The sequence below is a fragment of the Heterodontus francisci genome, chromosome 34 (assembly GCF_036365525.1).
Source record: "Heterodontus francisci isolate sHetFra1 chromosome 34, sHetFra1.hap1, whole genome shotgun sequence".
NCBI lineage: Eukaryota > Metazoa > Chordata > Chondrichthyes > Heterodontiformes > Heterodontidae > Heterodontus > Heterodontus francisci.
In genome coordinates this window covers 44668604-44694247 of record NC_090404.1, presented here as the reverse complement: position 1 = coordinate 44694247, position 25644 = coordinate 44668604, and the positions used below count along the sequence as shown (strand labels likewise).

General features: G+C 52.7%; 1 protein-coding gene across 1 annotated transcript; it reads left to right on the top strand.

Annotated features, from left to right (window-relative positions):
- Window positions 1–645: 645 nt before the first annotated feature.
- Window positions 646–24967, top strand: LOC137348872 (zinc finger protein 530-like). The gene is made up of 5 exons (XM_068014105.1): window positions 646–895; window positions 3993–4101; window positions 24021–24258; window positions 24302–24652; window positions 24833–24967. The coding sequence occupies exons 1-5, from the start codon at window positions 646–648 to the stop codon at window positions 24965–24967; spliced, it is 1083 nt and encodes a 360-aa protein (XP_067870206.1).
- The last annotated feature ends 677 nt before the right edge of the window (window positions 24968–25644 follow it).

Here is a 25644-nt window from a genome sequence, read left to right as displayed (position 1 = left end):
TTGGATACATTAGGGTTGTTTTTGTTGGAATAGAGGAGGCTGAGGGGAAACTGAATTGAAGTGTATAAAATTCTGATGAGTCTAGATAGAGTGGATAGGAAGGACCATTCCCCTTGGTTGAGGGGTCTATAACCAGGGAGCATAGATTGAGGTTATGAGGTAGGCGGTTTAGAGGGGATTCAAGGGGAAATGTTTTCACCCAGAAGGTGCTGGGATCTGGAACTCACTGCCTGGGAGGGTGGTAGAGGCAGAAACCCTCATAACATTTAAACAAATATTTAGATACGCACTTGAAGTGCCCTAACCTATATAGTGGCATTGGGCTGGATGGTTCTTTCACAGCCACGCAGACATGATGGGCTGAATGGCCTCCTTCAGTGCTGTATATTTCTATGATTCTCAGTTGAGGAGCAGCCCCTTCAGGTAACTATTCCGGGACTGTAAGCTCTCACACTGAATAGTTACAAGGCCCATGGACTCCTCTAGGCTGCAAATATCACATGCAACCTGGCAGTGGGTGAAGCTGCTTAAAACCCTGTTGTCCAGGATGCTCCAATTCCCAGGCACTAGGACCTGGCTGGGAACAGAGATCCTGTGCCCTCACCAAATTGGCCACGCATGCACCCTGACCCCATCCTGCCCAAGATGGCAGCCAGTATCCTCATTCTCCCGGGCCTGTCACTGCTGGGTCCACACGGAGCCAGTTGGCTCTTATTTGGGGCTTCAAGCCTACCCCAGGTGTTTATGGAGCTTTCCAGCCCACCTGAAGCTCCAGTTCCTCCCCTGCGCCCACAATCTCCTCCCGAGCAATCGGTTCCGCCTCAGTTTATCTCCATCACCAACATTGCACATGCCCAGAGCACAGTCCATTCCCACGCCAGCGCACTGTGCTCCTGTAGTCACAGATAGGGGGCTTTCTGATCCTCAGGGGTTCCTGGGTAACTAATCCACCATTGAAAGTTCCAACTGTTGAATGTATGATTATTCTCGTGCCATCTCATGGAGATTGGGGCCGTAGAGGCAATGAACAAAACCATTTAATAAACTATACAGATACCCAAGTGCCCGGGCCATCAACTACGGTGTGAAATACACCGGGACTTCTGTCCTTTACCCGCATTTGGACTCATAAGTTAGAAGGATGTTTTCACAATTTTCAGATGACACCAAATTGGATGATACTGAAATCCAGGAAGACAGAAACAGGCTGGACAGATAAATGGGAAATGAAATTCAACATAGTGAAATGTGAACTGGTTCATTGTGGGAGGAGGAATAAGGAGGCCAGTTATTGGTTAGAATGTAAGAAATTAAATGGAGCAGAGGAGCAAAGAGATCTGGGAACAGAGTCACATAAATCACTAAAAGGAGCAACACAAGTCAATAAGAGAGCAAAGAAAGAGCTGATGGTCTTTTCTAGAGGAATACAATGTAACAGCAGGGAGGGAATGTTACATTTATAGAGAACCTCACTTAGAAGGACTGTGAGCAGTTCTGGTCTCCAGATTAAAAAAGGATATTGAAGACTGAAGAAAGTGCAGAATAGATTTACAAAGATGTCACCAGAGAGGATGTTACTATCCAGCAAGATTGAGCAGGCTGGGGATCCTTTCTCTGGAAAAGAGAAGACTAGGAGGAGATCTGATAGAGGTCTTTAAAATTATCAGTCAGTCAGAACAAGGGGGCAGCAATATAATACAGACATTAACAGGTCAAATAGAGAACTTAGGAGGAATTTCTCTACTCAGAGTGGTGAGAATGTGGAACTCACTGCCATGTGGAGTGGTTGAAGGTGATAACAATGATGTGTTTAAGGGGATGCTCAATACATTTATGAGGGAGAAGGGAATAGAGGGATGTGGGGGCAGGGTGGGATGATGTAATCAGATTGGGAGGAGGCTCATGTGGATTATAAACAGCAGCACAGACTAGTGGGGCCGAACGGCCTGGTTCTGGGCTGTCATTCTGGGGTTCATTAATGTTTAAGCCTACAGGACCCGTGGTGGATTAATGCTTGGGTTTACAGGGCCCAGGGGTGGATCAATGTTCGGGTTTACAGGGCCCAGGTGTGGAATTATGTAACGTTTGGCTCTGTGTTTTAGACTCTGCCCCCTTATACTGGATTCCCTAACCAGTGGAAATAGGTTAGTTGGAGAGAAACTGTCAGTTCCAATTAATATCTTGAAAACTTTGTTGAAATCACCCCTTAATCTGCTAAATTCCAGGAAATACAACCCTCATAGTGAGGTAATGCATTTTGGCAGAAGGGATAGGGAGACAACATACACTTAATGGCACAGTTATAAAAAGTGTGCAAGGATAGAGGGATCTTCGGGTTCATGTGCAGAGATCATTAAAGGTGGCGGGACATATTGACAGAGTAGTGAGCCAAGTGTATGGGATCTTGGGCTTCATAAGTTGAGGTATTGAGCACAAAATCTGAAAAGTTATGCAGAGCCATTATAAAGCTCTAGTTACTCCACAAATAGAGTATTGTTTCTAGTCAGGTCACCACACTATATGAGGATGGGAAGGTCCTTGACAGTGTGCAGAGATTTAGCAGAATGTTTTTTGGGATGAGGGAATTTAGCTACAATGTTAGGTTGGAGAAGCTGGGATTGTTCTCCTTGAGCAAAGCAGGTAGAGGGGGAGATTAGATTAGAGATACAGCACTGAAACAGGCCCTTCGGCCCACCGAGTCTGTGCCGAACATCAACCACCCATTTATACTAATCCTACACTAATCCCATATTCCTACCAAACATCCCCACCTGTCCCTATATTTCCCTACCACCTACCTATACTAGTGACAATTTATAATGGCCAATTTACCTATCAACCTGCAAGTCTTTTGGCTTGTGGGAGGAAACCGGAGCACCCGGAGAAAACCCACGCAGACACAGGGAGAACTTGCAAACTCCACACAGGCAGTACCCAGAATCGAACCCGGGTCCCTGGAGCAGTGAGGCTGCGGTGCGAACCACTGCGCCACTGCGCCGCCCTGATGGAGATCTGATGGAGCTGCACAAGATTATGACAGGTTTAGATAAGGTAGACAAAGAAAAGCTGTTCCCATTAGCTGATGATACAGGACTAGGGAACACAGATTAAGATTTCGGACAAGAGATACAGGAGGGATGTGAGGAAGCAGTTTTTTACACAGTGAGTGTTAATGACCTGGAACACTCTGCTTACGAGGGTGGTGGAAGCGAAGACAATGAATGATTCCAAAGGAAATTGGATAGGCACTTGAGGGAAATAAACCTGTAGGGCTACGGAGATTGAGCTGGAGATTTGTACTGATGCGCTTGCTGGACAGAGAGCTGGCACGGACTTGATGGGCAGAATAGCCTCTTTCTGTGCCGTAATGATGATATGACTCATTTGTGTAATCACGCCTCATAATCTAACCTTTGGAGTCCAGGTATTATTCAGGTAAATCTACACTGCACTCCCTCCAAGGCCATTATATCCTTCCTAAGGTGTGGGGCCCAGAACTGAACACAATACTCCAGGTGTGGTCTAACCAGGACTTTGTGTATCTGTGCTTTTCCAGTCTCACTGATACCTGAAATCTTTTCCCACAGACAGAACAGACAAACCTTTCTCCTTCCACATTCAAAGGCCGATGATATTCAGGTCCTGATGTATTGAGTGACTCTGTCAGATCTTGATGTGATGTTTGGCTCGAGATTCCCCATCTGCATATCCCCTGCTTCTAAGCCCCTGTAAAAGGAGTTTACAAAAACCATCACTGTCAGTCCAGGATAGAAATTCACAACATTCTCTCCTCCTGCTTCCTGGCCCAGGATGGCCGCGGATATACCCTGCTGCACATTGCCCCTAAAATTCTGGACACCATTAACAGGTGTCAGCACCCAAAACAAAAAGTGCTGGAAATATTCATGAGGTCTGGCAGCATCTGTGGAGACAGAAGCAGAGTTAATGTTTCATGTCTGTGATCTTTCATCTTTAGTAAACTCCTTTTATAGGGCTAAGAAGGGAAGGATCTGAAAATGAAAGATCACGTCAAGATCTGACAGAGTCACTCGATTCATCAGGATCTGAATATCATCGGCCTTTGAATGTGGAAGGAGAAAGGTTTGTCTGTTCTGTCTGTGGCAAAAGATTTCAGGTATCAGTGTGACTGGAAAAGCACTGAGATACACAAAGCCCTGGTTAGACCACACCTGGAGTATTGTTCAGTTCTGGGCCCCACACCTTAGGAAGGATATAATGGCCTTGGAGGGAGTGCAGTGTAGATTTACCTGAATAATATCTGGACTCCAAGGGTTAAATTACGAGGAGAGATTACACAAATGAGTCATTCCAGCACAGAAGGAGGACATTGAGCTTTTTGATTCCATCCCAGCTCTTTGTAGAACAATCCAGTCAGTCCCATTCCCCCACTCTATCCCCGTAGTCCTGCAGGTTTATTTCCCTCAAGTGTCTATCCAATTTCCATTTGTAATCATTGATCGTCTCCACTTCCACCACCCTCGTAGGCAGTGAGTTCCAGGTCATTACCACTCACTGTGTAAAAAAACTGCTTCCTCACATCCCTCCTGTATCTCAGAACCTGAATCTGTGTCCACTAATCCTTGTATCATCAGCTAATGGGAACAGCTTTTCTGTGTCTACCTCACCTAAAATAAATTTTGCACACCTCTGTCAAACCTCCCCTTAATCTGCTTTGCTCCAAGGAGAACAATCCCAGCTTCTCTGAACTAACGTTGTCGCTAAATTCCCTCATCCCTGGAACCTTTCTGGTGAATCTCCTCCAGAACCTTCACATCCTTCCTAAAGTGTGGTGACCAGAACTGGATGCAATACTCTAGTTGTGGCCTAACCAGAGCTTTATAAATGTTCAGCATGTTTTGGCCTCAACTGCTTTCTGTGGTAGTGAATTCCACAGGCTCACCACTCTCTGGGTGAAGAAATGTCTCCTCATATCAGTCCTGAAAGGTTTACCCCGTATCCTTAGACTATGACCCCTGGTTCTGGACTCCCCCCACCATCGGGAACATCCTTCCTGCATCTACCCTGTCAAGTCCTTTTAGAATTTTATAGGTTTCTATGAGATCCCCCCCTCGCTTTTCTGAACTCCAGCGAATATAATCCTAACCGACTCAATCTCTCTTCATACGCCAGTCCCACCATCCCAGGAATCAGTCTGGTAAACCTTCACTGCACTCCCTCTTTAGCAAGAGCAACCTTCCTCAGATAAGGAGACCAGAACTGCACACAATATTCCAGGTGTGGCCTCACCAAGGCCCTGTATAATTGCAGCAAGACATCTCTGCTCCTGTACTCGCTATGAAGGCCAACATACCACTTGCCTTTTTTACTGCCTGTTGCACCTGTATGCTTACCTTCAGTGACTGGTGTACGAGAACACCCAGGTCTCGCTGCATATTCCCCTCTCTGTTTAGAGGCTTCAGATAATCTTTTGCGACCAAGGTGGATAACCTCACATTTATCCACATTATACTGCATCTGCCATGCATTTGCCCACTCACTCAACTTGTCCAAATCACCCTGAAGCCTCTCTGCATCCTCCTCACAACTCACCATTCCACCCAGTTTTGTATCATCTGCAAATTTGGAGATACTACATTTAGTTCCCTCTAAATCATTAATACATATTGTGAATAGCGAGGGCCCAAGCACCAGTCCCTGTGGATTGTATTCCCTGGAATTCAGAAGATAAGGAGTGATTCAAAGTTTTCAGGATATTAATTGAAACTGTTCGGGTGATAGCAAGAAACTATTTCCTCTGGTTAGTGAACCTACTACTAGGGGACGTAGTTTAAAACTGAGAGCCAGACATTTCATTAATCCACCCCTGGGCCCTGTAAACCCGAGCATTAATCCACCCCTGGGCCCAGTAAACCCGAGTATTAACCCACCCCTGGGTCCTGTAAACCCGAGCATTAATCCACCCCTGGGCCCAGTAAACCCGAGTATTAACCCACCCCTGGGTCCAGTAAACCCGAGCATTAATCCACCCCTGGGCCCAGTAAACCCGAGTATTAACCCACCCCTGGGCCCTGTAATCCCGAGCATTAATCCACTCCTGGGCCCTGGAAACCCGAGCATTAATCCACCCCTGGGCCCTGGAAACCCGAGCATTAATCCACCCCTGGGCCCTGTAAACCGGAGCATTAATCCACACCTGGGCCCTGTAAACCCGAGTATTAATCCACCCCTGGGCCCTGTAAACCCGAGCATTAATCCACCCCTGGGCCCTGTAAACCCGAGCATTAATCCACCCCTGGGCCCTGGAAACCCGAGCATTAATCCACCCCTGGGCCCTGTAAACCGGAGCATTAATCCACACCTGGGCCCTGTAAACCCGAGTATTAATCCACCACTGGGCCCTGTAAACCCGAGCATTAATCCACTCCTGGGCCCTGGCAACCCGAGCATTAATCCACCCCTGGGCCCTGTAAACTGGAGCATTAATCCACCCCTGGGCCCTGTAAACCTGAGCATTAATCCACCCCTGGGCCCTGTAAACCCGAGCATTAATCCACCCCTGGGCCCTGTAAACCCGACCATTAATCCACCCCTGGGCTCTGTAAACCCGAACATTAATCCACCCCTGGGCCCTGTAAACCCGAGCATTAATCCACCCCTGGGTCCTGTAAACCCCAGCATTAAACCACTCCTGGGTCCTGCAAACCCGATCATTAATCCACTCCTGGGCCCTGTAAACCCGAGCATTAATCCACCCCTGGGCCCTGTAAACCCGAGCATTAATCCACCCCTGGGCCCTGTAAACCCGAACATTAATCCACATCTGGGCCCTGTAAACCCGAGCATTAATCCACCCCTGGGCCCTGTAAACCCGAGCATTAATCCACCCCTGGGCCCTGTAAACCCGAACATTAATCCACCCCTGGGCCCTGTAAACCCGAGCATTAATCCACCCCTGGGTCCTGTAAACCCCAGCATTAAACCACTCCTGGGTCCTGCAAACCCGATCATTAATTCACTCCTGGGCCCTGTAAACCCGAGCATAAATCCACCCCTGGGCCCTGCAAACTCGACCATTAACCCACCCCTGGGTCCTGTAAACCCGAGCATTAATCCACCCCTGGGCCCAGTAAACCCGAGTATTAACCCACCCCTGGGTCCAGTAAACCCGAGCATTAATCCACCCCTGGGCCCTGTAAACCCGAGCATTAATCCACCCCTGGGCCCTGTAAACCCGAGCATTAATCCACCCCTGGGCCCTGGAAACCCGAGCATTAATCCACCCCTGGGCCCTGTAAACCGGAGCATTAATCCACACCTGGGCCCTGTAAACCCGAGTATTAATCCACACCTGGGCCCTGTAAACCCGAGCATTAATCCACTCCTGGGCCCTGGAAACCCGAGCATTAATCCACCCCTGGGCCCTGTAAACTGGAGCATTAATCCACCCCTGGGCCCTGTAAACCTGAGCATTAATCCACCCCTGGGCCCTGTAAACCCGAGCATTAATCCACCCCTGGGCCCTGTAAACCCGACCATTAATCCACCCCTGGGCCCTGTAAACCCGAACATTAATCCACCCCTGGGCCCTGTAAACCCGAGCATTAATCCACCCCTGGGTCCTGTAAACCCCAGCATTAAACCACTCCTGGGTCCTGCAAACCCGATCATTAATCCACTCCTGGGCCCTGTAAACCCGAGCATTAATCCACCCCTGGGCCCTGTAAACCCGAACATTAATCCACACCTGGGCCCTGTAAACCCGAGCATTAATCCACCCCTGGGCCCTGTAAACCCGAGCATTAATCCACCCCTGGGCCCTGTAAACCCGAACATTAATCCACCCCTGGGCCCTGTAAACCCGAGCATTAATCCACCCCTGGGTCCTGTAAACCCCAGCATTAAACCACTCCTGGGTCCTGCAAACCCGATCATTAATTCACTCCTGGGCCCTGTAAACCCGAGCATAAATCCACCCCTGGGCCCTGCAAACTCGACCATTAATCCACCCCTGGGCCCTGTAAACCCGACCATTAATCCACCCCTGGGCCCTGTAAACCCGACCATTAATCCACCCCTGGGCCCTGTAAACCCGACCATTAATCCACCCCTGGGCCCTGTAAACCCGACCATTAATCCACCCCTGGGCCCTGTAAACCCGACCATTAATCCTCCCCTGGGCCCTGTAAACCCGGGAATTAATCCACCCCTGGGCTCTGTAAACCCGGGCATTAATCCACACCTGGGCCCTGTAAACCGGAGCATTAATCCACTCCTGGGCCCTGTAAACCCGTTCATTAATCCACTCCTGGGCCCTGTAAACCCGAGCATTAATCCTCCCCTGGGCCCTGTAAACCCGGGAATTTATCCACCCCTGGGCTCTGTAAACCCGGGCATTAATCCACCCCTGGGCCCTGTAAACCCAAGCATTAATCCACCCCTGGGCCCTGTAACCCCGAGCATTAATCCCCCCCGGGCCCTGTAAACCCGAGCATTAATCCACCCCCGGGCCCTGTAAACCCGAGCATTAATCCACCCCCGGGCCCTGTAAACCCGAGCATTAATCCCCCCCCGGGCCCTGTAAACCCGAGCATTAATCCCCCCCCGGGCCCTGTAAACCCGAGCATTAATCCACCCCCGGGCCCTGTAAACCCGAGCATTAATCCACCCCCGGGCCCTGTAAACCCGAGCATTAATCCCCCCCCGGGCCCTGTAAACCCGAGCATTAATCCCCCCCCGGGCCCTGTAAACCCGAGCATTAATCCCCCCCCGGGCCCTGTAAACCCGAGCATTAATCCACCCCTGGGCCCTGTAAACCGGAGCATTAATCCACCCCTGGGCCCTGTAAACCCGAGCATTAATCCACCCCTGGGCCCTGTAAACGCGAGCATTAATCCCCCCCCGGGCCCAGTAAAGGCGAGCATTAATCCACCCCCGGGCCCTGTAAACCCGAGCATTAATCCACCCCCGGGTCCTGTCAACCCGAGCATTAATCCCCCCCCGGGCCCTGTAAACCCGAGCATTAATCCACCCCCGGGCCCTGTAAACCCGAGCATTAATCCACCCCCGGGCCCTGTAAACCCGAGCATTAATCCCCCCCCGGGCCCTGTAAACCCGAGCATTAATCCACCCCCGGGCCCTGTAAACCCGAGCATTAATCCCCCCCCGGGCCCTGTAAACCCGAGCATTAATCCACCCCTGGGCCCTGTAAACCCGAGCATTAATCCACCCCCGGGCCCTGTAAACCCGAGCATTAATCCCCCCCCGGGCCCTGTAAACCCGAGCATTAATCCACCCCCGGGCCCTGTAAACCCGAGCATTAATACCCCCCCGGGCCCTGTAAACCCGAGCATTAATCCACCCCCGGGCCCTGTAAACCCGAGCATTAATCCACCCCCGGGCCCTGTAAACCCGAGCATTAATCCCCCCCCCAGGCCCTGTAAACCCGAGCATTAATCCACCCCCGGGCCCTGTAAACCCGAGCATTAATCCACCCCCGGGCCCAGTAAACCCGAGCATTAATCCCCCCCCGGGCCCTGTAAACCCGAGCATTAATCCACCCCCGGGCCCTGTAAACCCGAGCATTAATCCCCCCCCGGGCCCTGTAAACCCGAGCATTAATTCACCCCCGGGCCCTGTAAACCCGAGCATTAATCCCCCCCCGGGCCCTGTAAACCCGAGCATTAATCCACCCCTGGGCCCTGTAAACCGGAGCATTAATCCACTCCTGGGCCCTGTAAACCCGAGCATTAATCCTCCCCTGGGCCCTGTAAACCCGGGAATTAATCCACCCCGGGCTCTGTAAACCCGAGCATTAATCCACCCCTGGGCTCTGTAAACCCGAGCATTAATCCACCCCTGGGCCCTGTAAACCCGAGCATTAATCCACCCCTGGGCCCTGTAAACGCGAGCATTAATCCCCCCCCGGGCCCAGTAAACCCGAGCATTAATCCACCCCCGGGCCCTGTAAACCCGAGCATTAATCCCCCCCCGGGCCCTGTAAACCCGAGCATTAATCCACCATCGGGCCCTGTAAACCCGAGCATTAATCCACCCCCGGGCCCTGTAAACCCGAGCATTAATCCCCCCCCGGGCCCTGTAAACCCGAGCATTAATCCACCCCCGGGCCCTGTAAACCCGAGCATTAATCCCCCCCCGGGCCCTGTAAACCCGAGCATTAATCCACCCCTGGGCCCTGTAAACCCGAGCATTAATCCACCCCCGGGCCCTGTAAACCCGAGCATTAATCCCCCCCCGGGCCCTGTAAACCCGAGCATTAATCCACCCCCGGGCCCTGTAAACCCGAGCATTAATACCCCCCCGGGCCCTGTAAACCCGAGCATTAATCCACCCCCGGGCCCAGTAAACCCGAGCATTAATCCCCCCCCGGGCCCTGTAAACCCGAGCATTAATCCACCCCCGGGCCCTGTAAACCCGAGCATTAATCCCCCCCCGGGCCCTGTAAACCCGAGCATTAATTCACCCCTGGGCCCTGTAAACCCGTTCATTAATCCACCCCTGGACCCTGTAAATCCGAGCATTGATCCACCCATGGGCCCTGTAAACGAGAGCATTGATCCACCCCTGGGCCCTGTATACCCGAGCATTGATCCACCCCTGGGCCCTGTAAACCCGAGCATTAATCCACCCCTGGTCCCTGTAAACCTGAGCATTAATCCACCCCTGGGCCCTGTTATCCTGAGCATTAATCGACCCCTGGGCCCTGTAAACCTGAGCATTAATCCACCCCTGGACCCTGTTATCCTGAGCATTAATCCACCCCTGGGCCCTGTTATCCTGAGCTTTAATCGACCCCTGGGCCCTGTAAACCCGAGCATTAATCCCCCCCCGGGCCCAGTAAACCCGAGCATAAATCCACCCCCGGGCCCTGTAAACCCGAGCATTAATCCACCCCCGGGCCCTGTAAACCCGAGCATTAATCCCCCCCCGGGCCCTGTAAACCCGAGCATTAATCCACCCCCGGGCCCTGTAAACCCGAGCATTAATCCACCCCCGGGCCCTGTAAACCCGAGCATTAATCCCCCCCCGGGCCCTGTAAACCCGAGCATTAATCCACCCCCGGGCCCTGTAAACCCGAGCATTAATCCCCCCCCGGGCCCTGTAAACCCGAGCATTAATCCACCCCTGGGCCCTGTAAACCCGAGCATTAATCCACCCCCGGGCCCTGTAAACCCGAGCATTAATCCCCCCCCGGGCCCTGTAAACCCGAGCATTAATCCCCCCCCGGGCCCTGTAAACCCGAGCATTAATCCACCCCCGGGCCCTGTAAACCCGAGCATTAATCCACCCCCGGGCCCTGTAAACCCGAGCATTAATCCCCCCCTGGGCCCTGTAAACCCGAGCATTAATCCCCCCCCGGGCCCTGTAAACCCGAGCATTAATCCACCCCTGGGCCCTGTAAACCGGAGCATTAATCCACCCATGGGCCCTGTAAACCCGAGCATTAATCCACCCCTGGGCCATGTAAACGCGAGCATTAATCCCCCCCCGGGCCCAGTAAACCCGAGCATTAATCCACCCCCGGGCCCTGTAAACCCGAGCATTAATCCACCCCCGGGCCCTGTAAACCCGAGCATTAATCCCCCCACGGGCCCTGTAAACCCGAGCATTAATCCACCCCCGGGCCCTGTAAACCCGAGCATTAATCCACCCCCGGGCCCTGTAAACCCGAGCATTAATCCCCCCCCGGGCCCTGTAAACCCGAGCATTAATCCACCCCCGGGCCCTGTAAACCCGAGCATTAATCCCCCCCCGGGCCCTGTAAACCCGAGCATTAATCCACCCCTGGGCCCTGTAAACCCGAGCATTAATCCACCCCCGGGCCCTGTAAACCCGAGCATTAATCCCCCCCCGGGCCCTGTAAACCCGAGCATTAATCCACCCCCGGGCCCTGTAAACCCGAGCATTAATACCCCCCCGGGCCCTGTAAACCCGAGCATTAATCCACCCCCGGGCCCTGTAAACCCGAGCATTAATCCACCCCCGGGCCCTGTAAACCCGAGCATTAATCCCCCCCCGGGCCCTGTAAACCCGAGCATTAATCCACCCCCGGGCCCTGTAAACCCGAGCATTAATCCACCCCCGGGCCCAGTAAACCCGAGCATTAATCCCCCCCCGGGCCCTGTAAACCCGAGCATTAATCCACCCCCGGGCCCTGTAAACCCGAGCATTAATCCCCCCCCGGGCCCTGTAAACCCGAGCATTAATCCACCCCTGGGCCCTGTAAACCGGAGCATTAATCCACTCCTGGGCCCTGTAAACCCGAGCATTAATCCTCCCCTGGGCCCTGTAAACCCGGGAATTAATCCACCCCTGGGCTCTGTAAACCCGAGCATTAATCCACCCCTGGGCTCTGTAAACCCGAGCATTAATCCACCCCTGGGCCCTGTAAACCCGAGCATTAATCCACCCCTGGGCCCTGTAAACGCGAGCATTAATCCCCCCCCGGGCCCAGTAAACCCGAGCATTAATCCACCCCCGGGCCCTGTAAACCCGAGCATTAGTCCACCCCCGGGCCCTGTAAACCCGAGCATTAATCCCCCCCCGGGCCCTGTAAACCCGAGCATTAATCCACCATCGGGCCCTGTAAACCCGAGCATTAATCCACCCCCGGGCCCTGTAAACCCGAGCATTAATCCCCCCCCGGGCCCTGTAAACCCGAGCATTAATCCACCCCCGGGCCCTGTAAACCCGAGCATTAATCCCCCCCCGGGCCCTGTAAACCCGAGCATTAATCCACCCCTGGGCCCTGTAAACCCGAGCATTAATCCACCCCCGGGCCCTGTAAACCCGAGCATTAATCCCCCCCCGGGCCCTGTAAACCCGAGCATTAATCCACCCCCGGGCCCTGTAAACCCGAGCATTAATACCCCCCCGGGCCCTGTAAACCCGAGCATTAATCCCCCCCCCGGGCCCTGTAAACCCGAGCATTAATCCCCTCCCCGGGCCCTGTAAACCCGAGCATTAATCCACCCCCGGGCCCTGTAAACCCGAGCATTAATCCACCCCCGGGCCCAGTAAACCCGAGCATTAATCCCCCCCCGAGCCCTGTAAACCCGAGCATTAATCCACCCCCGGGCCCTGTAAACCCGAGCATTAATCCCCCCCCGGGCCCTGTAAACCCGAGCATTAATTCACCCCTGGGCCCTGTAAACCCGTTCATTAATCCACCCCTGGACCCTGTAAATCCGAGCATTGATCCACCCATGGGCCCTGTAAACGAGAGCATTGATCCACCCCTGGGCCCTGTATACCCGAGCATTGATCCACCCCTGGGCCCTGTAAACCCGAGCATTAATCCACCCCTGGGCCCTGTAAACCTGAGCATTAATCCACCCCTGGGCCCTGTTATCCTGAGCATTAATCGACCCCTGGGCCCTGTAAACCTGAGCATTAATCCACCCCTGGACCCTGTTATCCTGAGCATTAATCCACTCCTGGGCCCTGTTATCCTGAGCTTTAATCGACCCCTGGGCCCTGTAAACCCGAGCATTAATCCCCCCCCGGGCCCAGTAAACCCGAGCATTAATCCACCCCCGGGCCCTGTAAACCCGAGCATTAATCCACCCCCGGGCCCTGTAAACCCGAGCATTAATCCCCCCCGGGCCCTGTAAACCCGAGCATTAATCCACCCCCGGGCCCTGTAAACCCGAGCATTAATCCACCCCCGGGCCCTGTAAACCCAAGCATTAATCCCCCCCCGGGCCCTGTAAACCCGAGCATTAATCCACCCCCGGGCCCTGTAAACCCGAGCATTAATCCCCCCCCGGGCCCTGTAAACCCGAGCATTAATCCACCCCTGGGCCCTGTAAACCCGAGCATTAATCCACCCCCGGGCCCTGTAAACCCGAGCATTAATCCCCCCCGGGCCCTGTAAACCCGAGCATTAATCCACCCCCGGGCCCTGTAAACCCGAGCATTAATCCCCCCCCCGGGCCCTGTAAACCCGAGCATTAATCCACCCCCGGGCCCTGTAAACCCGAGCATTAATCCACCCCCGGGCCCTGTAAACCCGAGCATTAATCCACCCCCGGGCCCTGTAAACACGAGCATTAATCCCCCCCCGGGCCCTGTAAACCCGAGCATTAATCCACCCCCGGGCCCTGTAAACCCGAGCATTAATACCCCCCCGGGCCCTGTAAACCCGAGCATTAATCCCCCCCCCGGGCCCTGTAAACCCGAGCATTAATCCCCTCCCCGGGCCCTGTAAACCCGAGCATTAATCCACCCCCGGGCCCTGTAAACCCGAGCATTAATCCACCCCCGGGCCCAGTAAACCCGAGCATTAATCCCCCCCCGAGCCCTGTAAACCCGAGCATTAATCCACCCCCGGGCCCTGTAAACCCGAGCATTAATCCCCCCCCGGGCCCTGTAAACCCGAGCATTAATTCACCCCTGGGCCCTGTAAACCCGTTCATTAATCCACCCCTGGACCCTGTAAATCCGAGCATTGATCCACCCATGGGCCCTGTAAACGAGAGCATTGATCCACCCCTGGGCCCTGTATACCCGAGCATTGATCCACCCCTGGGCCCTGTAAACCCGAGCATTAATCCACCCCTGGGCCCTGTAAACCTGAGCATTAATCCACCCCTGGGCCCTGTTATCCTGAGCATTAATCGACCCCTGGGCCCTGTAAACCTGAGCATTAATCCACCCCTGGACCCTGTTATCCTGAGCATTAATCCACTCCTGGGCCCTGTTATCCTGAGCTTTAATCGACCCCTGGGCCCTGTAAACCCGAGCATTAATCCACCCCCGGGCCCTGTAAACCCGAGCATTAATCCCCCCACGGGCCCTGTAAACCCGAGCATTAATCCACCCCCGGGCCCTGTAAACCCGAGCATTAATCCACCCCCGGGCCCTGTAAACCCGAGCATTAATCCCCCCCCGGGCCCTGTAAACCCGAGCATTAATCCACCCCCGGGCCCTGTAAACCCGAGCATTAATCCCCCCCCGGGCCCTGTAAACCCGAGCATTAATCCACCCCTGGGCCCTGTAAACCCGAGCATTAATCCACCCCCGGGCCCTGTAAACCCGAGCATTAATCCCCCCCCGGGCCCTGTAAACCCGAGCATTAATCCACCCCCGGGCCCTGTAAACCCGAGCATTAATACCCCCCCGGGCCCTGTAAACCCGAGCATTAATCCACCCCCGGGCCCTGTAAACCCGAGCATTAATCCACCCCCGGGCCCTGTAAACCCGAGCATTAATCCCCCCCCGGGCCCTGTAAACCCGAGCATTAATCCACCCCCGGGCCCTGTAAACCCGAGCATTAATCCACCCCCGGGCCCAGTAAACCCGAGCATTAATCCCCCCCCGGGCCCTGTAAACCCGAGCATTAATCCACCCCCGGGCCCTGTAAACCCGAGCATTAATCCCCCCCCGGGCCCTGTAAACCCGAGCATTAATCCACCCCTGGGCCCTGTAAACCGGAGCATTAATCCACTCCTGGGCCCTGTAAACCCGAGCATTAATCCTCCCCTGGGCCCTGTAAACCCGGGAATTAATCCACCCCTGGGCTCTGTAAACCCGAGCATTAATCCACCCCTGGGCTCTGTAAACCCGAGCATTAATCCACCCCTGGGCCCTGTAAACCCGAGCATTAATCCACCCCTGGGCCCTGTAAACGCGAGCATTAATCCCCCCCCGGGCCCAGTAAACCCGAGCATTAATCCACGCCCGGGCCCTGTAAACCCGAGCATTAGTCCACCCCCGGGCACTGTAAACCCGAGCATTAATCCCCCCCCGGGCCCTGTAAACCCGAGCATTAATCCACCATCGGGCCCTGTAAACCCGAGCATTAATCCACCCCCGGGCCCTGTAAACCCGAGCATTAATCCCCCCCCGGGCCCTGTAAACCCGAGCATTAATCCACCCCCGGGCCCTGTAAACCCGAGCATTAATCCCCCCCCGGGCCCTGTAAACCCGAGCATTAATCCACCCCTGGGCCCTGTAAACCCGAGCATTAATCCACCCCCGGGCCCTGTAAACCCGAGCATTAATCCCCCCCCGGGCCCTGTAAACCCGAGCATTAATCCACCCCCGGGCCCTGTAAACCCGAGCATTAATACCCCCCCGGGCCCTGTAAACCCGAGCATTAATCACCCCCCCGGGCCCTGTAAACCCGAGCATTAATCCCCTCCCCGGGCCCTGTAAACCCGAGCATTAATCCACCCCCGGGCCCTGTAAACCCGAGCATTAATCCACCCCCGGGCCCACTAAACCCGAGCATTAATCCCCCCCCGAGCCCTGTAAACCCGAGCATTAATCCACCCCCGGGCCCTGTAAACCCGAGCATTAATCCCCCCCCGGGCCCTGTAAACCCGAGCATTAATTCACCCCTGGGCCCTGTAAACCCGTTCATTAATCCACCCCTGGACCCTGTAAATCCGAGCATTGATCCACCCATGGGCCCTGTAAACGAGAGCATTGATCCACCCCTGGGACCTGTATACCCGAGCATTGATCCACCCCTGGGCCCTGTAAACCCGAGCATTAATCCACCCCTGGGCCCAGTAAACCTGAGCATTAATCCACCCCTGGGCCCTGTTATCCTGAGCATTAATCGACCCCTGGGCCCTGTAAACCTGAGCATTAATCCACCCCTGGACCCTGTTATCCTGAGCATTAATCCACTCCTGGGCCCTGTTATCCTGAGCTTTAATCGACCCCTGGGCCCTGTAAACCCGAGCATTAATCCCCCCCCGGGCCCAGTAAACCCGAGCATTAATCCACCCCCGGGCACTGTAAACCCGAGCATTAATCCACCCCCGGGCCCTGTAAACCCGAGCATTAATCCCCCCCGGGCCCTGTAAACCCGAGCATTAATCCACCCCCGGGCCCTGTAAACCCGAGCATTAATCCACCCCCGGGCCCTGTAAACCCAAGCATTAATCCCCCCCCGGGCCCTGTAAACCCGAGCATTAATCCACCCCCGGGCCCTGTAAACCCGAGCATTAATCCCCCCCCGGGCCCTGTAAACCCGAGCATTAATCCACCCCTGGGCCCTGTAAACCCGAGCATTAATCCACCCCCGGGCCCTGTAAACCCGAGCATTAATCCCCCCCCGGGCCCTGTAAACCCGAGCATTAATCCACCCCCGGGCCCTGTAAACCCGAGCATTAATCCCCCCCCCCGGGCCCTGTAAACCCGAGCATTAATCCACCCCCGGGCCCTGTAAACCCGAGCATTAATCCACCCCCGGGCCCTGTAAACCCGAGCATTAATCCACCCCCGGGCCCTGTAAACCCGAGCATTAATCCCCCCCCGGGCCCTGTAAACCCGAGCATTAATCCACCCCCGGGCCCTGTAAACCCGAGCATTAATACCCCCCCGGGCCCTGTAAACCCGAGCATTAATCCCCCCCCCGGGCCCTGTAAACCCGAGCATTAATCCCCTCCCCGGGCCCTGTAAACCCGAGCATTAATCCACCCCCGGGCCCTGTAAACCCGAGCATTAATCCACCCCCGGGCCCAGTAAACCCGAGCATTAATCCCCCCCCGAGCCCTGTAAACCCGAGCATTAATCCACCCCCGGGCCCTGTAAACCCGAGCATTAATCCCCCCCCGGGCCCTGTAAACCCGAGCATTAATTCACCCCTGGGCCCTGTAAACCCGTTCATTAATCCACCCCTGGACCCTGTAAATCCGAGCATTGATCCACCCATGGGCCCTGTAAACGAGAGCATTGATCCACCCCTGGGCCCTGTATACCCGAGCATTGATCCACCCCTGGGCCCTGTAAACCCGAGCATTAATCCACCCCTGGGCCCTGTAAACCTGAGCATTAATCCACCCCTGGGCCCTGTTATCCTGAGCATTAATCGACCCCTGGGCCCTGTAAACCTGAGCATTAATCCACCCCTGGACCCTGTTATCCTGAGCATTAATCCACTCCTGGGCCCTGTTATCCTGAGCTTTAATCGACCCCTGGGCCCTGTAAACCCGAGCATTAATCCCCCCCCGGGCCCAGTAAACCCGAGCATTAATCCACCCCCGGGCCCTGTAAACCCGAGCATTAATCCCCCCCCGGGCCCTGTAAACCCGAGCATTAATCCACCCCCGGGCCCTGTAAACCCGAGCATTAATCCACCCCCGGGCCCTGTAAACCCAAGCATTAATCCCCCCCCGGGCCCTGTAAACCCGAGCATTAATCCACCCCCGGGCCCTGTAAACCCGAGCATTAATCCCCCCCCCGGGCCCTGTAAACCCGAGCATTAATCCACCCCTGGGCCCTGTAAACCCGATCATTAATCCACCCCCGGGCCCTGTAAACCCGAGCATTAATCCCCCCCCGGGCCCTGTAAACCCGCGCATTAATCCACCCGCGGGCCCTGTAAACCCGAGCATTAATCCCCCCCCGGGCCCTGTAAACCTGAGCATTAATCCACCCCCGGGCCCTGTAAACCCGAGCATTAATCCACCCCCGGGCCCTGTAAACCCGAGCATTAATCCACCCCCGGGCCCTGTAAACCCGAGCATTAATCCCCCCCCGGGCCCTGTAAACCCGAGCATTAATCCACCCCCGGGCCCTGTAAACCCGAGCATTAATCCCCCCCTGGGCCCTGTAAACCCGAGCATTAATTCACCCCTGGGCCCTGTAAACCCGAGCATTAATCCACCCCTGGGCCCTGTAAACCCGTTCATTAATCCACCCCTGGACCCTGTAAATCCGAGCATTGATCCACCCCTGAGCCCTGTAAACGAGAGCATTGATCCACCCCTGGGCCGTGTAAACCCGAGCATTGATCCACCCCTGGGCCCTGTAAACCCGAGCATTACTCCACCCCTGGGCCCTGTAAACCTGAGCATTAATCCACCCCTGGGCCCTGCTTTCCTGAGCATTAATCGACCCCTGGGCCCTGTAAACCTGAGCATTAATCCACCCCTGGACCCTGTTATCCTGAGCATTAATCCACCCCTGGACCCTGTAAATCCGAGCATTGATCCACCCATGGGCCCTGTAAACGAGAGCATTGATCCACCCCTGGGCCGTGTAAACCCGAGCATTGATCCACCCCTGGGCCCTGTAAACCCGAGCATTACTCCACCCCTGGGCCCTGTAAACCTGAGCATTAATCCACCCCTGGGCCCTGCTTTCCTGAGCATTAATCGACCCCTGGGCCCTGTAAACCTGAGCATTAATCCACCCCTGGACCCTGTTATCCTGAGCATTAATCCACCCCTGGGCCCTGTTATCCTGAGCTTTATTCGACCCCTGGGCCCTGTAAACCTGAGCATTAATCCACCCCTGGGCCTTGTAAACCCGAGCATTAATCCACCCCTGAGCCCTGTAAACCCGAGCATTAATCCACCCCTGGGCCCTGTTAACCCGAGCATTAATCCACCCCTGACCCCTGTAAACCCGAGTATTAATCCACCCCTGGGCCCTGTTATCCTGAGCTTTAATCGACCCCTGGGCCCTGTAAACCTGAGCATTAATCCACCCCTGGGCCCTGTTATCCTGAGCATTAATCCACCCCTGGGCCTTGTAAACCCGAGCATTAATCCACCCCTGAGCCCTGTAAACCCGAGCATTAATCCACCCCTGGGCCCTGTAAACCCGAGTATTAATCCACCCCTGGGCCCTGTAAACCCGAGTATTAATCCACCCCTGGGCCCTGTAAACCCGAACATTAATCCACCCCTGGGCCCTGTAAACCCGAGCATTAATCCACCCTTGAGCCCTGTAAACACGAGCCTTAATTCACCCCTGGGCCCTGTAAACACGAGCATTAATTCACCCCTGGGCCCTGTTAACCCGAGCATTGATCCACCCCTGGGCCCTGTAAACCTCAGCACTAATCCACCCCTGCTGTCTATGCACAGAATTACAGCCCAGAAACTGGGGCAGTGCAGTGGTTAGCACTGCAGCCTCACAGTTCCACCCACCCGGGTTCAGTTCTGGGTACTGCCTGTGCGGAACAAGTTTGAAAGTTTGCCCTGTGACCTTGTGGGTTTCCTCCAGGTGCACTGGTTTCCTCCCACATGCCAAAGACTTGCGGGTTGATAGGTAAATTAGTGCAGGTAGGTGGTAGGAGAATTAAGGGAAGGTGGGGACGTGAGAGGGAAAATGGGATTGATGTAGGATTAGTGTAAATGATGGTTAGTGTAGTTGATGGTTGGCGAGGACTCGCTGGGCCGAAGGACCTGTTTCGATGTTGTGTCTCTCTACGACTCTAAACTGGCCATTCAGCCCCACTAGTCTGTGCTGGTGTTTATAATCCACGTGAGCCTCCTCCCAATCTGATTACCTCGTCCCACCCTGCCCCCATATCCCTCTATTCCCTTCTTCCTCATAAATGTTTTGAACCTCCCCTTAAACACATCATTGCTGTCAGCTTCAACTACTCCACATGACAGTGAGTTCCACATTCTCACCACTCTCTGTGTCGAGAAATTCCTCCTAAGTTCTCTATTTGACCTGTTAATGTCTGTATTATATTGCTGCCCCCTTGTTCTGACTGACTGATAATTTTAAAGACCTCTATCAGATCTCCTCCTAGTCTTCTCTTTTCCAGAGAAAGGATCCCCAGCCTGCTCAATCTTGCTTGATGTTAGCATCCTCTCTGGTGACATCTTTGTAAATCTATTCTGCACTTTCTTCAGTCTTCAATATCCTTTTTTAATCTGGAGACCAGAACTGCTCACAGTCCTTCTAAGTCAGGTTCTCTATAAATTTAACATTCCCTCCCTGCTGTTACATTGTATTCCTCTAGAAAAGAACATCAGCTCTTTCTTCTCTTATGGACTTGTGTTGCTCCTTTTAGTGATTTATGTGACTCTGTTCCCAGATCTCTTTGCTCCTCTGCTCCATTTAATTTCTTACATTCTAACCAATAACTAGCCTCCTTATTCCTCCTCCCACAATGAACCAGCTCACATTTCACTATGTTGAATGTCATTTCCCATTTATCTGTCCAGTCCGTTTCTGTCTTCCTGGATTTCAATGCACTCCTCCACATTATTAGTTCCATCAGCCAGTTTGGTGTCATCTGCAAATTGTGAAAACATCCCTCTAATTCCCAAGTTCAAATGTGGGTGAAGAACAGAATTCCCAGTGTACTTCACACCATAGTTGATGGCCCGGGTACTCGGGTTTCAGTATAATTTATTTCACAACTTTGTTTATTGCCTCTTCGACCCCAATCTCCACGGGGTGACACAAAATCATTCATTCAACAGTTGGAGCTTTCAATGGTGGATTCATTACCCAGGAGTCCCCGTGGGTCAGAAAGTCCACTATCAATGACTACAGTGCACCAGCATGGGATCAGACTGTGATCTGAGCATGCACAGTGCAGATGGTGGAGACGAAGTGAGGCGGAATAGGCAGCTTGGGAGGCAGGAGGAGATTGTGGGCACAGGAGGAATTGGAGCTGTGGGTGGGCTGGGAATCTTCATAAACATCTGGGTTCGGCCAGAGACTTACCATTTATTGTGTATTCCCTTGCCTTGTTAGCTGTCTCCAAATACATTACCTCACACTTCTCTGGATTGAATTCCATTTGTCACTATTCTGCCCACCTGACCAGTCCATTGATATCTTCCTGCAGTTTACAGCTTTCTTCTTCATTATCAACCACATGGTCAATTTTTGTATCATCTGCAAACTTTTTAATCAAACCCCCTACATTCAAGTCCAAACCATTGAATTATAGAACAAAAAGCAAAGGACCGAGTACTGATCCCTGCAGAATCTCACTGCAAACAGCCTTCCAGACACACAAACACTCATCAACCATTACCCTTTGCTTCCTGCCTCTGAGTCAATTTTGGCTCCGACTTGAAATCTGCCATGTGGGACCTTATCAAAAACCTTGGTTACACTTTAGCCCCACTCTCCTAATCTTTGGTCACTCAGTGTGGAGGGGGGTTGGTAAGTCAGTGGATCTTCTCCTGGACCTGCTCTTGGGCCAGGTTATCACAGCAATGTGTAGGTCCAGTGTATGCGGGGACCATGTTGGGGATGAGGGTGTCACTGTGGCTGCCGGCCTCTCTCCTGTGGAGTTGTCTGTGCCTGGTTGGCCCTGGAGAGGGAACATGCTTGATATCTTTTGCATCTGGTTGGCACTTTGGGGTACAGAGTGTCTCTTAGACACTGGTAACAAGATTCTGGTTTAGTTGGGGAGGTTCCCGTTGTTTCCATTGAGACTTTGTTCTTATTTTGGCTTCTTTTAGTTTGAATGGACCACGTGTTTGGGGGAACGAGAGGAAAGAATTTTCCATAGAAACTAGAATTGTCTGTTCTGTTACAAGGGGTTTTTTTGTACTAAGAACTTACAATTCTGTGTGTTTTAAGAACTGAGAAAAGGATTTTTGCTCAATGGACATTGACCTGCAAATAGTTGAAATTTTTGGATGTCGACTCTGTACAAAAGAACTGGCAAGCAGGCAGTTTAAAGAAAACAGCAAGGAGTTTGACTTCCTAAGAGCAACACTTTAAATCACAGTGGAGAGACTCTGTCTGGTCATGTGATCGCTCAGGAAGGTTTTTGCTTTCACTTTGGACACTTAAAAAAAAATAAACAGTGAGTTGGACAAAGAGCAGGCATTTGAAATTTGGATGTGACCTGTCTGGAGAGAGACGCTGTCGGTGTAGCGGAAGACTGCATCTCTCGCGAAGAGATACCTGTATGTCAGAGATCGCAGATTCCTATTGCTGCCTGTTGCTGGGGAATCCCTGCATTAAGAGTGGTTCCCATTGCCTCCTGTGTTTTGGGAGATCCTGAAGAAAGCTTCTACTTTCTACTATACTGCTGTCGTGCGACCCAAGCAGTCCTATTGCTACACCCCTGCTGAAAGACCTATGTGAAGTCTGCTGCAGTTGAATTGCCTTGTACGCCTGCCCATCACAGACTGTTCATCAACCTTGCCTGGTGAGACTTCGAGTGGCATCCGACTATTCGCCTCTGGGACACCTCACCGAACTGAAGAATTTTCCACCAGAACGTGAAAAACTTAATTATTTTCTTTTTTCTTTTTATTTCTAAGAAACAGCTGTAAACCAAAAAAAAAGATCCCTTTTCCCAGTTAACCAGTTTTTGGATGTGTGTGTGTGTGCATGAGGGCTAGGAAGAATAAGGAGTTTTAAAATCTTTTCAAATAGATCTATCTCATTTTTATTTAAGATGTGGTTTGTTAATAAATTTGTTGTTGATTAAAGAAACCTGGTTGGTGTGCTTTATTCTGGGGCCAAATCGAGTATGAAATTGGCTGTTTTTTGGCTGGTGGGAAAATGTATTGATCTGCTGTGACCCGTGGAGAAGTGGGACTGAATTAACACAGTGGCGCAGTGGTTAGCACCGCAGCCTCACAGCTCCAGGGACCCGGGTTAAATTCTGGGTACTGCCTGTGTGGAGTTTGCAAGTTCTCCCTGTGACCGCGTGGGTTTTTGCCGGGTGCTCCGGTTTCCTCCCACAGCCAAAGACTTGCAGGTTGATAGGTAAACTGGCCATTGTAAATTTCCCCTAGTGTAGGTAGGTGGTAGGGAATATGGGGTTACTGTCGGGTTGGTATAAATGGGTGGTTGTTGGTTGGCACAGACTCGGTGGGCCGAATGGCCTGTTTCAGTGCTGTATCTCTAAATTAAAAAAAATTAAATTAAACAAAGTATTCCTCCTACCTCAATCGTAACAGTTCTGAATTTCTATCCTGTACTGACAGTGATGCCATTTGTCAACTGCTTTTACAGGGTATTAGAAGGGAAGGATTTGCAGACAGAAAACTCAAACCAAGCATCACATCAAAATCTGACAGAGTCACTCGATTCATCAGGACCTGAATATCATCAGCCTTTGAATGTGGAAGGAGAAATGTTTCTGTTCTGTCTGTGGGAAAAGATTTCAAACATCGGTGTGACTGGAAAAGCACCGAGAGACACACACCCGAGTGAGAGTGTTCCAGTGACTGACTGTGGAAAGAGTTTTAACCAGTTACACAGCCTGAAAAAACATCACACCATTCACAGCGGGGAGAAACTATACACGTGTTCTGTGTGGGCATCAATTGATCATCCAGCCTGGAGAGAGACAAGGACACCCGCACCATGGAGAAACCATGGAAATGTGAGGACTGTGGCAAGCAATTCAATTACCCATGCCAGTTGGATGCTCATCGACGCAGTCACACTGGGGATAGGCCATTCACCTGCTGTGTATGTGGCAAGGGATTCGCTAAATCATCCATCCTCACTGAGCACCAGCGAGTTCACACTGGGGAGAGGCCACTGCTTCGAGTGTGGGAAAGGATTCACTCGGTCATCCAACCTGCTGGGACACCAGTGAGTTCACACTGGGGAGCGGCCATTCACCTGCTCCGAGTGTGGGAAGGGATTCACTCGGTCATCCAACCTGCTGACACACCACCGAGTTCACTCTGATAAGAGACCTTTTAATTGTTCTGAATGTGAGAAGAGCTTTAAAAGCAGGAATGATCTGCTGAGACACCAACGCACTCACGCTGGGGAGAGGCCGTACACCTGCTCCGTGCGTGGGAAGGGATTTACTCAGTCACCCCATGTGCTGAGACGCCAACTTCTTCACTCTCAGAAATATTTTGTATGTTTTGAATGTGAGAAGAGCTTTAAAAGGAAGCACGATCTGCTGATACACCAGCGAGTTCACACTGGGGAGAGGCCATTCACTTGTTCCGTGTGTGGGAAGAGATTCACTCGGTCATCCAACCTGCTGATGCACCAGCGAGTTCACACTGGGGAGAGACCATTCACCTGCTCAGAGTGTGGGAAGGGATTCACTCGATTAGCCCACCTCACTGAACACCAACTTGTTCACACTGATAAGAGACCTTTTAAATGTTCTGACTGTGAGCAGAGCTTTAAAAGTAGAAATGTTCTGCTGAGACACCAGCACATTCACACTGGGGAGAGTCTGTTCTTCTGCTCCGTGTGTGGGAAGGGATTCACTCAGTCATCCAACCGAGTGAGACACCAACAAATTCACAAGTGACTGCAGGGGTTGGATTCTGCTGTTGCTGCTGTTAATCACATCCAGACTGAACCATGTTCATTCTGACAGTTGGGGTTTATTTCACTTGATGTTGATAATCCCAGTAACTGGGCTAGACTTTAACATTCCGGATATCTGTCAAATAAATCAGTTTTGCATCAAACATACGGTGTTTGAGTCCTTGAGTTCTCTCCGATAAAAGGAGACTGATCTGTTACTGACTGTTCCATTTTTGGGTCTTTTCTCCTTTGTTGATGGAAGATTTGTATTTGTATATCACCTTTCAGGATGTCACATAGTGTTTTACAGCTGATGACTGTCTTCTGATGTGTACTCCGTGCTGTTGACAGCTGTGTCTCAGTGGGTAACACTCTCACCTCTGAGTCAGAATGTTGTGGGCTCAAGTTTTCTCCAGGACCTGAGCATAAAAATCAAGGCTGACACTACAGTACAATACTGAGGGAGTGCTGCACGGTCAGAGGTGCCGTCTTTCTGATGAAACATTAAACTGACACCCTGTCTTCCCCTTCAGGTGGATGTAAATGATCCTGTTGCACTATTTCAAAGAAGAGCAGGGGAGTTATCCCCAGTGTCCTGGCCAATATTTATCCCATTATCATCAGTAAAACACATGATCTGGTCATTATGTCATTGCTGTTTGTGGGATCTTGCTGTGT